At 41.5% G+C, this 14732-nt stretch overlaps 1 protein-coding gene across 2 annotated transcripts in view; it reads right to left on the minus strand.

The window, feature by feature from the left end:
- SGCZ (sarcoglycan zeta) overlaps window positions 1-14732 on the minus strand; it is a 559799-nt gene that overhangs the window by 125215 nt on the left and 419852 nt on the right. The window contains exon 3 of one of the 2 annotated variants that reach the window (XM_081924602.1): window positions 4189-4290. The exons of the other annotated variant lie outside the window; for it this stretch is intronic. Within the exon in view, the coding sequence (XP_081780728.1) occupies window positions 4189-4290 (102 nt within the window). The remainder of the gene's footprint in view (window positions 1-4188; window positions 4291-14732) is intronic. 2 annotated transcript variants of the gene reach the window in all.

Here is a 14732-nt window from a genome sequence, read left to right on the forward strand (position 1 = left end):
CTGTACGGCGGCTCCCTCGGCCAATAAAGCGAGATGAGCGCCGCAACCCCAGAGTCAGTCACGACTGGACCTAATGGTCAGGGGTCTCTTTACCTTCACTCAAATCATATTTATGATCTCAGTGACCCTAGTCTTAGCATCTTAGAGGAGTGACAGTATGTGCCGAACTTAGTTGGCATAAGATGCTTTGTTGATAGTGCAAACCAAAATGAAGTAGGGAGAACCTGCTATGATGAGAAAGTGGCAGCATCCTCAAATCCTTCCTTTCTGTGAATGACACACAACCACAAAGATGTCCGATGCCACACTGTGGACTTGGGGAGGAACTGCAGCCTGTCCAGTATAGGTTCAGGCATTGTCACTTCTGGAGAAACCTCCACCATGACAGGAAGCTGTATTTTTGGATATGGAAATCACTGTAGGTGGAATTGTTTGCATAGGTGCCAAAGCATAATGAGCAACAGAAACAACCGCGGCAGCAGGAGGTTGTCTAACTCTATGTCACTCCTTGGCCACTCATACATTGCCTTCTTTGAGGAAGGTTTAGAAATTAACACAGGTCCTGGGGCAAGGAGCAATAGGGGATGTAGAAACAGACACCTTAGGAGTTAAAGAATGATGCTGGGCAACTATTTCTGTCTGCCCTCAAAATTGAGGCTATGAAGATGGCTATTGTGATACCTGTTGCTCTTTGCCACAACGATGCCCTCCGATTACAAAAGTCTGCTGAGTAAATTTCAGGAAATGTCAAATTCGGTTCACGCTCTTCTCCCAAATTATCACATCACAGGCGATTTCAGGTCAATGCCCAACTAAACATGGAGATATTTACATTCCTTAGTGAGCCTGTGGGCACCAGTTGCCAGCTAGATCTCTAGAATGTTCCCAGGGGTGCTTTATACTAGCACAGAACTCATAGATAAGAATACACAGAGACCACAAAGAAGAATGAATTTGCCACTCTGTGTCCCTCTTACTTTCTCCTTGGCTATCGTGAATTGCTACAGAGAATAGTGAAGCTCTACACTGGTGAGGAGGGGGAAGGACAGAGAGAGAGCTAGAAAGATTGAGGGGAGGGGAAAAGCTTCTTAAATATTTGGACAGTCAGTGCCAGCGTGTGCAGAGGAAAGTAAGACAACATGAGAGTAGAGGCCTTTAAGGAATTCAGTTTCTGTACATTCTGATGTACAGACGCAGGTGGCGCTGTGGGTTAAAGCCTCAGCGCCTAGGACTTGCCGATCGAAAGGTCGGCGGTTCGAATCCCTGCGGCGGGGTGCGCTCCCGCTGCTCGGTCCCAGCGCCTGCCAACCTAGCAGTTCGAAAGCACCTCCGGGTGCAAGTAGATAAATAGGGACCGCTTACCAGCGGGAAGGTAAACGGCGTTTCCGTGTGCGGCTCTGGCTCGCCAGAGCAGCGATGTCACGCTGGCCACGTGACCCGGAAGTGTCTCCGGACAGCGCTGGCCCCTGGCCTCTTAAGTGAGATGGGCGCACAACCCCAGAGTCTGTCAAGACTGGCCTGTACGGGCAGGGGTACCTTTACCTTTACCTTTACCTTACATTCTGATGCTGATTTATCTGATCTGTACTTCCTAGACAAAATGGCACAAATCTGAAAGTTATTACTCTTGGGACTTTGGACTTCTTCAAATTTTGCAATGCTTTTTTTTTTTGCTTATGCATACACACACTCACTTAGATATGCATGAACTGAAACAAAAAAAACAACCTAAATTCATATTATTTTGTGCTAGAATATGTATCTAAATTTGGTATTTATTACAAACATTTGCATTTAATAAGAGTTTTGTATAATTTTCCAAAATTGTTGATTAATATGTAAACCAGATGGGATGGATTTATTAATACGAATCCATGATTATGTGAAATTGGCACAGACCTGAAACAGATTGAGCTACCATCCAAACATGAGCAGGGAACGGGAGAGGGAAGGAAAGAGAGTCAGAGAAATGCTTTCAGAAGGGGGTATTAGTAGTAGTAGTAGTAGTAGTAGTAGTAGTAGTAGTAGTGAAGATTTGTGTTGTTAAGAGATAGAGTGGAAAGGAATGAAACAAGAAGATGGAGGCCCTCCTTCACCCCAGTCTCTAAGCCATGAAATTTCCATTTTATCTATTTCCTATGGTATTTCTATCCCATCTTTGAAACCAATTCCCCAAGTGGCTTACAAAAAATCCGACCTATATAAGTTCTCAATATTCCACCCCACCCAATGGGGCATGGCAGTGCAATCTGAATCAGGATTGATTCAGAGTGGATGGGGCCACCAGTGGACTGCTTATTACACTGGAGACATAATTCTAATACACTGTCCCTGTGCAAGTCACATGTTAAGAAACATGGCCCTGAATGAGGAAGTGACAGACTTCCCAGCATATCATTAGATGGGGGCAGATATCAGGGTCTGGCAGGGCTCTGATGGGTATGTGACAGAGGTGGGAAGCCTGGGGATTGATTTTTGAGAGCAGGGCAGTGATTTATGGAATTTGGCACAGGCTGTGATGTTCGGCGGAAGAGGAATGGCCAGAGCTGGGAGATGGTGTGCAGGATGTGTCAGGGGAAGAGGATGTTCAGGTGAGGGACAGGCTGGTTGAATCCACACCACCCCCTGCCCCAGTGTCTACTGGAACAAGGAGGGGCTTGAAGAAAGAAGAGCAGTGATAGTTTCCATGTAGGAGAAGACAACCTGGGTTTGTGTGGTCCCATTGTTGCTGCAAGCGCTCTGCAGGATGAACACCTGGGAACAGCTGCTTGGGGCCTAGAAGTGGGGGCGACAGGACAGTGGGAATTTCTGTGTACTTTTGTCAATTAAAAAGTAACTTTCAGACGTGTGCCTTCCCTGGCTGGTGCCTAGGACAGCAATTTATAAAATGTACACAACTTCAGCGGGCGTTTAAATCAGTGCTTGTTGTAGCCTTTCTTGGGACTGACAAGTTTTTAAATAGCTCTTCATTCCTGACAACTTTGGAGCAGCAATGTATATTAAATTTCCCTACACTTCATTGACTCAAAACATTTTTGCTTCACTCCTTGATTACTGGTTAGCATTGGCATGCTAGAAAGAACTCCTGAACCGAAGAAAGCAAAACACAAGATCTTCTAAAAATATATCTTTAAGAACTCCGTTGCCACCTGACAGAATTGTAATAGCTGGCTTGCTCTGCAGAATTTATAATGTCTCTTGTTTTTCTGTAATGGCCTACTTTAAGCAGTAAAACAATTACATACTAAACAATAATGTGATGGGCTGCTTTAGCTAATGTACTTTTGGATGAGATACTTCTCATATTAGAACATTCCCAGCCTCTGTTTTATTATAAAGCTGTTCACTAGTGGACACACACCAGTGCGTACTTAGGCCTGTTGGTTTCAATAGGCTTAAGCATGTTTACATCTACGCTAAATTATGGCCTAAGGATGCAAGCATGAATACTTAATTGGAAATAAATTCTTTGGGAAAAGGCCAAGCATATGCTCCAAATGCACCAATCTGCTCATGATGACTACTAGATAATTCTTAAAAGCTGAATGTTGAATGATACATTCCCAATATATATGTACCGGTAGTTCACTGCTATAGTATTAGCTTTATGTTTTATTTTATTTTATTGAGTAAATACATAGTCATTTAACTTAGAGGAGTCCTGATGGGACATGAAGGCAATAGCTCCCCTCACATTGTAGTTTCCTAGCAGTTTGTATTGACTGGTGATGTGTCTCTGAACCTCTGGTTGCATTCAAGAGTAGAATCTGTATGAAATTTGTAAAATCCCCAAGTTCTTTTTACAGTGATGGCAGCAGAAAAACACAATTTGAAGTTCAGGTTTCCAAAATGCATTGGGCCATTTCACACATCAGCTACCTATGTCATAACTGTCTATGTCACTCTGAGGAACTACGTTTTCACACAGAATAAGCAAGCACAACCAATATTCATCTTAGAAATGTTGCAAGGTATAGTCAAGTGAAAATTTATCATTGAGGTAGATTAGCCTTTAAGTTCCCTATGTGCCTCTACACTGAAGGCTCAGAAGGAAATACATTTGGAATCCTCACCTAAATGTCAATTTAAAGGTATCTTAGAAATCCAATACTTTCAGCGAAAATAACAAAAGCAAAAAAAAAAGAGAAAAGCCTTAAACTTGTTATTTATTTAAACAAAGCAACCTACCTTTCGAGAATGGATTTCTTTCACATACAATGGAAGTAGAAATTCAGATATACCTTCAAGTCGAATTCCTTTTTTGGTGACTCTCAGATTCCCCATTCCATCCTAGAAGCAATAATATACAAATGTGTGTATATGCCGTTGAGTTGGGCATCTAATCACTATATACAATGCATTACTTACTCCCATCAAACCTCAGGTTTAGAAGGTTAATGCTAAAAGCAATGTAAGTGCAGGGGGAAGTGAGTATGCCTGTCTGATTATGAGATGATTCATGACATGAATGCACATCTGTCATGGTTTTTGATAGGCACATTGCCTACTGGCAACATACTTTAAAAACTTCAACACATATTTCTTTGACATGTACCTTTCTATAGTCTGAGCTACCTCGTTCATAAAACTCTAGGTTGGTTGTCCTCCTTTATAAGAGTAACATGGATAGGGCCCATGTTTATATGGAAATGTAGAGCTACCAGGAGGGAAGCCATCTGTAGCATGAAGATTTGAACTTGCAGGTATGTGAAAAGCTTGTGATCAACAGGCATAGCATGCTACTCCATACTCCATACTCATAGCATACTATGAGATTTCAAATTTAACGTTTTACATAAAATCATAGAATTGTAGAGTTGGAAGAGACCCCGAGGGTCATATAGTCAAAACACCCTGGAGTACAGTGGTACCTCGGGTTACAAACACTTCGGGTTACAGACTCTGCTAACCCAGTAGTAGTACCTCGGGTTAAGAACTTTACCTCAGAATGAGAACAGAAATCGTTCGCCGGTGGCGTGGCAGCAGCGGAAGGCCCCATTAGCTAAAGTGGTACCTCAGGTTAAGAATGGATGTCCGGACAAATTAAGTTCGTAACCAGAGGTACCACTGTACAGGAATTTCGACTAAATCATATGTTGACAGGTGGCCATCCAACCTCTGCTTTAAAATCTCCAAGGATGAAGAGTCCACCATCTCTTGTGGGAGTCTATACAAATATCAAAGGATTCTCTTAGATTCCCAATCAAATAATGAGGTTCCTGGCCACTTCACTCAGAAAATGGATTTGCCACAATTACTTTGGAGCACACCAAGCATAGTAAATGCAGACAGACCCATGTTTATGGACATATACTGGAGAATTCCTAGTACATATTCTGAGGGGTCATTTTTTTATAAAAACAACAACAAGAACATGGAAATCTTTTTCACTATTTGTGTTTTCACTGTGGGAAAATTCAGTGTATAAACTGTGAAGTTGCAGAGTTCTTTTGGGGATATAACAGCATGATTCCATGCATGTTGTCTTGAGCTCCTTGGGGCATGCTAGATAAACATGCTAGATAAATAAGAGCCTATGGGAGGACAATGGTATTTTATACAGTGTGGCTCCCTCAACATGCCTATACAAGGCAAGATTACAAGGCAGAGGAAATATGCATTTTTTAAAAATGGCGAATGTCTTGCTTTTGCCAGGCAGAGGGTTACAACACATAAGGGGTGTTGCTTTAAGACACCCCGACTTTGTCCTGTATGAAATGCTGGCAGATGTCAATCATTACATGTCCAACTGTTCATCAAATGTTCTCTTACTGTTAAATATTATTCCGTAACTGGCACAAAATATTGTTAAATGTGACACAACAGAAGTTTCGAAACTGCTTTCCAGGAAGATATTGGGCATGCACTCTCAGTTCACAATGGATGATAGTGAGATGCAACACACCGCCATGTAATTTGAACGATGGAGATCCACTCATGGGAACTGGGAGACCAACATCTAGAGGGTCACAGGTTTCACATCCCTGCCCTACAACATGTTCTCCAGATTCCTATGCAATGCCCTGAGATTCTTTGTCAAACATGTAGAGGTTCCTTGGTAGATTTTGTATGGTAAATGTTCCCAGAAGGTAGGAAGTTTGAAACAACATTGCAATTTACTACTGCATGTCAGCCATCTATACTGTTAAGTGCTGAACACCATTGCATGCCTGATATTAAATACTGTTGGATGGCAATATTCAGGCAAGTGTAACATATAAATATCCTGACCACACAAATAATATGTGGGAAATTCTCAACATCAAAACTGCTTACTGTTGAAAATCACTGGTAAGTACATTGATTTCAACTTTAAAATATACAGCTTCTCAACAATGATTCATCCTCCATTCTCCACTAACACCCGCCTACTGAGACTGAAGAGTTACATTATGAGGACAATTTCTCCAAAGCACATCACACCAACTGAAATAATGAAATGTTTTCTAGAATAAAATATTAGCGCAGAGCTTCAAATACAAAATATTTAAAATTTAATAGGATGAATGAATTGGAGCTCAATTTAAACATGAGAAGAAAAATGAAACTCTCTCCCTTTTGAAAATAACATTTTCCTGTGTTTGTGAACAGCAGAACTTTAGGTACATTTAATACAAGTAGAACAGTAGCTAGTCACATTGAAATAATAATGGTCCATACATATATGATTTTCTACCAGAGGTCATGCTTATCTTCCAGCATGGGTAGGGAGCATGGAATACCTGCCTTGCCGCCTCCTCCTCCTCCTCTTATTTTTATTAGAAGAAAAAACTATTATTTATCCCCAGCCACTCTGGGCAGCTTCCAACAAAATATTAAAATACAGTAATGCATCAAACATTAAAAGCTTCCCTAAACAAGGCTACCTTCAGATGTCTTCTAAAAGTCTGGTAGTTGTTGTTCACTTTGACATCTGGTGGAAGGGTGTTCCACAGGGCAGGTGCCACTACTGAGAAGGCCCTCTGCCTGGTTCCCTGTAACTTGGCTTCTCGCAGTGAGGGAACTGCCAGAAGGCCCTCAGCGCTGGACCTCAGTGTCCAGGTAGAACAAGGGGGTTGGAGACGCTAACTGGGTTGTCAACTCTCTATGGCTACAGGTAAATCTTAAGCCTGAAGTGATTAGGCTGCTGATGAAGCCAAGGCTAATGACAAAAGAAGTGCAACTATAGAACCCACAAACTGACTACAGCACCTTGCATTCCATGCCCTGAGAGCTTAGATGTGGAGGGAGCCAAGACAAGCTAAACAGGGCCACAATGTTAGGAGAGAGAAAGACTAATGTATCCATGACAGAAGACCGTACCAACCTCTACTTAAAAACCTCCAAGGAAAGAGAGCCCACCACCTCCTGAGGGAGACCGTACCATTGACAAACAGCTCTTGGTGTCAGAAAGTTCTTCCTGATGTTTAAGTTGGAATCTCTTTTCTTGTAACTTTCTCCTGAGCAGGAGAAAACTAGCTTGTTCTCCCTTCCATGTGGCAACCCATGACTTCCCTCAGAATCTGGCTGCCAGGGTAGAGGTCAGTGGAGGGAGAAGCCAGCCAACCAGCCAAGTCTCAGGGGGGTACCTGCCTCCATATACAAGGTCCAGTCCAGTCCTAAGGTCAGGAGCATCTCAGTTCACATAGTCAGATAATCCAGGGGTCAAGAAAGCCAAGGGTCTAATGTCATAAGAAGCAAGAATCAGCAAGGTCTGGTTAGGAACAACCAGGGTTGTTTCCAGCAACTGACTGAGGCTGGAATCCCTGCTTAAGAAAGCTGGAGCCAGCTGGTTCTCATCAGGAGCAAGAATGCTGATCAGCAGCAGGTGGAGTCACTTTGCCTTCTGCTCCTTCAGGCTGCTGCTCAGCAGGTGAAACCGAGTATGCTGGTACTGTGCAGCGTGGTCCATGTCTGGTCCGAGGCTGAAGTGGGGTCCAAGGCAGGGAGTTGGGCATGGTCAGGAACTCTGGCAAAAAGCAGGACAGGGTGCCGGCAGGAACAGGTAACCAACAATGTTGCTCCCCAAACCTGGGACTGGGCTGACTGGCTTTTATCTGCCGTGAGGCATAGGGTGGTCCCGGTCCACAGGTGACTCGCCTCTCCTGGCCTGGAGGTGAGCACTTCTCCTGTGAGAACTTAGTTCCCTCTGCCTCTCTGCCCTGAGCCTCTGCAGCTCAGGAGAGGCTGGAGGGTTACTGGACCCAGAGGCAACCTCACCTTCCCCTGACAGGGCTGGGAGAGGAGCACCTGCAGGCAATGGGTCCTTGATCACCTCCGGAGCCAGAGCGGATTCAGCCGGTGTCTGCTCCTGAGGATCTGGCACAGGTGAGGGCCCTTCAGGTTCAAGCCCCTGCCCCGGCTCAGCTGGCCCTGGAGGCGGGGACTCCTGTGCAGGCTGGGATTCCTCAGGTTCAGCCTCTGAATCAGATTCCCAGGCCATCACACTGAGTCCTAACCCATGACAGAATCTTGGGGACCCATTTGAATGTGGGTGCTTTAAATATATAGTGCAGATGTTATTCATAAACTGTGTCCTTTCGGTACAGTTGGGATCCCTTGTGAATTTCATTTTTTGTGTAATATTGTGTATACAGTGTAACAATCACCTTAAGCACCTACCCATGTTAAAAACACTTCATGGGTCTTTGATCCCAAGTAACTAGTTCCTTAACCTACTGCCACCAGACTGTTAGAATTTCTGATCTATGATTGCAGTCATGGGATTTTTGTCTGTCACATGACAGTGTGTGTTTTGACTCCACAGAGTGGGAAGTGATGAAGACAGGATGTTTGTGTTACTGTGTTCCGTGAAGTGGGACTATTGTCCTTTGTTTTTTTCCTCTTTGCTGTCTGATGCTAGAGAGAGAGGGAGCCATGTTGCAGTGCTCCGTGTGTGTTTATATGTAAATAAAGTAGATTAGCCAAAATGCTGAGTTGCTGAGGTCTGTCACGCGCATGATGCACAAACTCTGCAGATCTGTAAGTGTGCCGGTGCTCCTGGGAGAACAAGACAGTTTAACGAAAGAAAGGCTGAGGACAGGAGCACAGACACTGGGAAAGACTGTAGGTTTGCCCACAGAAGGCTTTATTCTAAAAAGGTGTTAAAAGGACACTGCTAATTGAATTGTTCTCCATTTGATGACTGTTCAAGTCAGAATAGCATCAGGTCCAAGACTTTCATAATTATAAATGGTTAGAAAGGAAAGATACTCTGTTAGGGATTTAGTAAATGTATTAAATCCAGCAGGATTTAGATTTATTCAATCTATAGGGATACACCAAGATCCTTAAGAAAGCTATTTCCTCTCTTGTGAGAAAGAGATCAATTATGGCATGAGAATGCAACAAATTGAAAAATAATGAGGTTCATGGAATTCAATCATGCTACTCATGCTAACACCAGGGAACATTTAAGCTATTGGGTCTGGGGGGAAAGGGAATTGATAAGCACTTTAAGGACCCATCAGATGGATGTAATATATAAAACTGCAAATGTGAAATGAACATAGGATATTTTTAAAGAAGCAGAAGATTATTTTGGCGTGGGGCAGACAGGAGGAGGACAAGTTTAATTCTTTTTAGTCAGCACATTGAAAATCCCTTCAAGCAACAAAGGTATGTGGAATGCCTTAAAAATGTCACTTTTTTATCCTTTAAAACGTCAATTTTCTTTATCCAGTAACCCTAACTGAATGAAGTAGTATTTTATACACATCATTAGACAGAGCTGATAGACAATCTAGGGGCAGATGAACCTTGATGGGAACTCTACGCAAGCCACACACTACATCCCTCTGTGTTTTCTGGGTTGGAACATGTCTTCAGACTATGATAATACCTCTTTTATTTTTTTGCCAAGATGGAGGATGGAGTGGAAAGAGCTGCATTAGTGGCTCCATGCACTCTTGCCTATGGCACAGTCCACCAATGACATCATGAAGCCCTTGGAAGTTGACCAATCAGGGAATATGGCCCTCAGGATGAATATGTCCCCGTTCCCCACACCTGATTCTTTGTAATGTCTGGTTTGAGCCTCAGGATAGCCCCACTTAAGGCTACTGAACCCCAAATCATATGCTCTGCACACTCCACAATGTTGTCATGGTTGTTGAAGAAAACTAGAAAAATAGTATTTCTGAAAACAATTTTAAGATGAAAACAACACAGAGGTGTTAACGGGGATGAAATGTTATAAAACGTAGAGCTGAGCTGCCACTTGGAAGATAACAGGAATCAGGGAATAAATGCACTATTATTACAGTAAAACAAAACTACTGGCCTGACACGCTCCAAGAAAATGCAAATACTGTAACAACAACTTGGGAAAAAGCATCTATTTGTTTCTTAGGAAACCAAAAGTTTCAACAGGCAAATGCGAAGAATAAGGATTCCAATGTTAAACTGTGGGCCTGATACGAATGGCTGAAGAACAAATAGCTTACACATGGTTAATAGGCACAAATCTTGTACACTAGAGATAGGCAGCTATTTCCCCATAGACTCGATGCTGTTCCCAAAGCGCGTATGCGTTTGTGTATATATATACACCCACTGTTTCTCTTACAATGTTTTTCAGTGCTTTCCAGTTGTATTAAATAGCCACCTTCCACACTGGAATATTTGGTGGCCTACAAATAATGTAAAATAAATGATACTGTGTTTGTGTACACATGCTCCATAAGTGGGAAGCGGTTACTGTAGGATGGTGTCTGCAGTGTGAAAATACAATTATGGAGTTGAAGAATACTGGAAGTGCCTATTCCTTGTCAACACTGTTCTTTTTCTCTCCCCCGCCCCCATTTCTTGTGAAATCCTGGGCATCTCAGGAACTGCCTCAGGATCAGGCAGACTGGCAAAGAATTGCACAATTGCTTGTTTGGTGTCTGACAGACCTTGATACCAGAATGCTAGCTTCCCCCTCCTCCCCCCAAAAATCAATACTGCAAAATTATTTGATGCTGGGTAACATGAATTATTGCTTTTGTGTTTTTGTGTAATCACAATACCTTTGGAAATGAAATTATCTTTCACACACCGCCCATAATTGGTAAGGTGCCAAAGCCAAGGCTTAAAGTTCTCATTATAACTTGAGAATTCATAAAGTAAAAAGATAGATAAAAACAAGCATGAGCCAAAAAGCGGGAGGGGGGATTAACATTATGAGACCCCTGGAGTTTTAACTAACAGGACCTTGAAGACTAGAAACCAGCTTTGGCCTAGGAGATTTTAATAGTTCCAGATTGCCAGTTTTCAAAATGTACTTGTACTTGTGTGATGTTGAACCTACACATATCAGGGTTAGTGGAGATAGACAGGGAAGAACATTGGCAGAAGTAAAACACCACACTGTACTTCTCAGGAAATTGTACCTGTGTGTATTTAGGAACATCATAAAATACAAGATATTAAAAAGGATCTAATCATACCTTCTGCCCTTAGATCACATCATCCTAGAAACAATATTCTAAGTGAGTACATGGCATTGATGCACATGAGAGACTTATGTACAGGCTCATAGATTATTGATATCTATCTTCTGCCATGTTGAGGGTAAGTTAAAAAGAGGCCTCTGAACAATGTTTTGAGTTTGTCCTCTCTTCCCCATTGAAATAATACCTCAGATTGTCGTTCTGAATCTTTGAAGGGCAGATGGCCCTTTCAGAATGCATGAATGCACCTAGGTTTATGTAGTGCAGTGATGGGGAGGGGATGATGATGGGCGAATACTCCATAAATGTGCAGAAATATATTACAATGGTAGGTCTTAATTTATGGCCTTAGCCTTGCATTTCAGACAATTCAACTCTCTTCTTTGATATCCCAGACTACCATTGCATTGGGGGATAAGGACAGTGATGTGCCTGAATCGTGCATCTTCAAAACTAGACCCAGATTTTCTCCTTCTTTTTGAAGTGTCAGTCTGGAGATGCACAGTACACAAAATATTCCTAAAGTTAGATGTCAAGGCACTCTTCCTTGGAAACTGATTCCATGGAATTAAAACAGTACCTACTTCCAAGCAAAGGTGTTTAGGTCTAAGCTACAAAAATACATACATCACCATCTAGTGAATTACTGGATGACAAATGGTTTGCAAGTTAAAAATAAGGCATTCTGGGTCTTCCAAAGAGTGAGAAACAAGTATAATAAAACATACATTTTATCTCAGTCTACTAAATACAAACAAGTAAGACCCTCCACTTTCTCCAGTGTTGATAATTGCTAGGAGAGTATTATTTATTATGGGTATTACCCAGCCACAGTTAAATACACTTAAGTGCCTAACAATAGCCCTATTTGGGTGTTCAAGCAACATGTGTGGAAGTGTATGGGCTCATGTGCTGGCCCCACCTTCAGTATCATGAAACCATGTGACCACCCCAACCTTCTGCCACTGAGCAGGTAGACCCAAAGGGGACTTCTAATTGTGTTCAGATGAATGTGCTTATCAGCCTCTGCATATTTTATTTTTGTGCATACATACACATGCAATGTTAATTCTGCCCTAATTCCTACTGAGTCCAATGGAATTTAAGTAAGTGCTTACCATTCAAGTGCTTACTTTGACTTTGAAGGATCAATGACAATGCAAGTTTACCTTACATTACAGAATATGATAAAACCTTCATACAACTCCCTTTACCAAAACAATCTTAGCTTAACTTTGAATATATCAGGGCTTTGGGTGAATGAGCAGACTGACTTTCAGTGGCTGCACTGGGGTATTGAGGAATGCCAGTTAATTTAATGACACATTAAACTGATTAAACTCTTCTCGAGAAGTAAAAATTTGCATTTGTCAAGTTTGATATAACATTCTCTCCCAACTCAGAAGTAATCAGTTAAAATAATCACTTTCCATTGTGACATTATTAAGATTAAGCATTTGTTACTAATGTTTGTCTTGAAAGTTGATGACGCTAATGCTTTTTCACAAAAGTGTAGGTGATTTATTAAATCAAGGAAATGGCGTTGGATCAACTACACTATAACATTTGCATTTCATCCCAAAAGAAACAAAACTTGAGATCTATACAGTAGGCTCACTTACTGAAAGAAGAATAAACAGAGCATAAATTGAGGATTCTTGATGGGTGAAATCATATCCAGAATGAGCCCATGGATTTCAATGGGTCTGCTCTGAGTATAGAATTGGAGATCACCCAATGGAGCCAACACTGGGAATATACTTAGGCCCATAGAATTATAGAATTTAAATGGACCACAAAGACTCATCTAGTCCAGGCATAGGCAAACTCCGGCCCTCCAGATGTTTGGGACTACAATTCCCATCATCCCTGACCACTGGTCCTGTTAGCTAGGGATGATGGGAATTGTAGTCTCAAACATCTGGAGGTCCGGAGTTTGCCTATGCCGGATCTAGTTCTGCAATGCAGGAATCTTTTGCCTAGAGGCTTCATAGTTTTCAGAACTCAAGAGGAACTGATGCAACCATACTGGATGCATTTATCACTTTATGCCCCTTGGGATGGGAAGAGAGATGGAGGCAACATTGATCCTCTCTCTTTCTGCCAGTATACAAGCAACAGGAGAGGACAAACTTGTTTGATATTAATTGAAAAGCAAGCTCGGCTGTTCTGAATAGTGAGGCTTGGTTTCATGTAACTTCTTATTCTGATGTAAAAAAATATATAAGTAACATCATTCATCTTCACAAGTCTTCCCTTGGCCATGCTAAATGAGGTGTTACATTATGTATGTTTGGTTGTTCATTGTGTTAATTGTATGAAAAATTCTTATCACAGCAGAGCTCCCTACAAAATGAAATGAAAATCTCTCCAAATATAACCTTGTATAAATCAAAGCTAGACATGTCTTTCTACCTTACCAATTCCCACCATGCTTCGAACAGATAAGGAAAAGTTAGAAGAGTGTCAATGAAGAAGGATTTTAGGAGGGTTTATAGATAAGTTCTCCCAAATCAATTTTTAGTCTCTGTCCTTTTCACTGCTGTAAGCATCACAGTTTGTCCTAACCGTCCTTGAATCCAAATATCTTATCATTGGGTTTAATTTATGATGTCAACTTTCCTGACATTTATTGCGCATTTTATTGATCAGCAAAAAGTATGTATACTTTGTCGGTTCATAACCACAAACAGATGTTTTGCTATAATTGTGTCATGAATATGACAAAATTTACGACATTCTATCAGCAGTGAAACAGAAGCAAAAACTTTATTGGAATGGAAGAACTCAAAGCCTTTATTCCTAGCTTTTATGGCTTGAATATAATCTATATTTTTATTGCTGGGTACACACACAGAGTGCTTTGAACGAACCTTATTTATTATTATAGGACATGAAAAGTGAAGGGCTTGGGGGACAACTGTTGAAAAAACAGCCTTAAGGCATTTGTATACCAGAGATACATGCTGTTTGCTGTTTTAAATTCCTCCTATAAATTATTCTAGGAGACTTTTAGCTGTTTGCGGGTGTAGCCCTCAACATACTTAATGGAAGCAAGAATAATGAAAATCAATGTTGTTACATATAAGTCAACTTGGTTAGGCTTGGGCAGTGCTGAGGTTCTGGCATGTAGAAGACTCAAGAATGATGAGATACTGACTTGCAAATTTCAGTTATGGGGAAAGGCAATTTCCATTGCTTTAAAAGTAAAGTTTCTTTTCTCAGAATTTGACAGAGAAGAACATATGATTAGGAACATTTTAGAATGAAGAAGGAATTTCCCTGTTACACTAGGAAAGAAATCAGAAACATAACCATGCT

This window comes from Podarcis melisellensis, assembly GCF_964234715.1.
Source record: "Podarcis melisellensis genome assembly, chromosome: 9".
NCBI lineage: Eukaryota > Metazoa > Chordata > Lepidosauria > Squamata > Lacertidae > Podarcis > Podarcis melisellensis.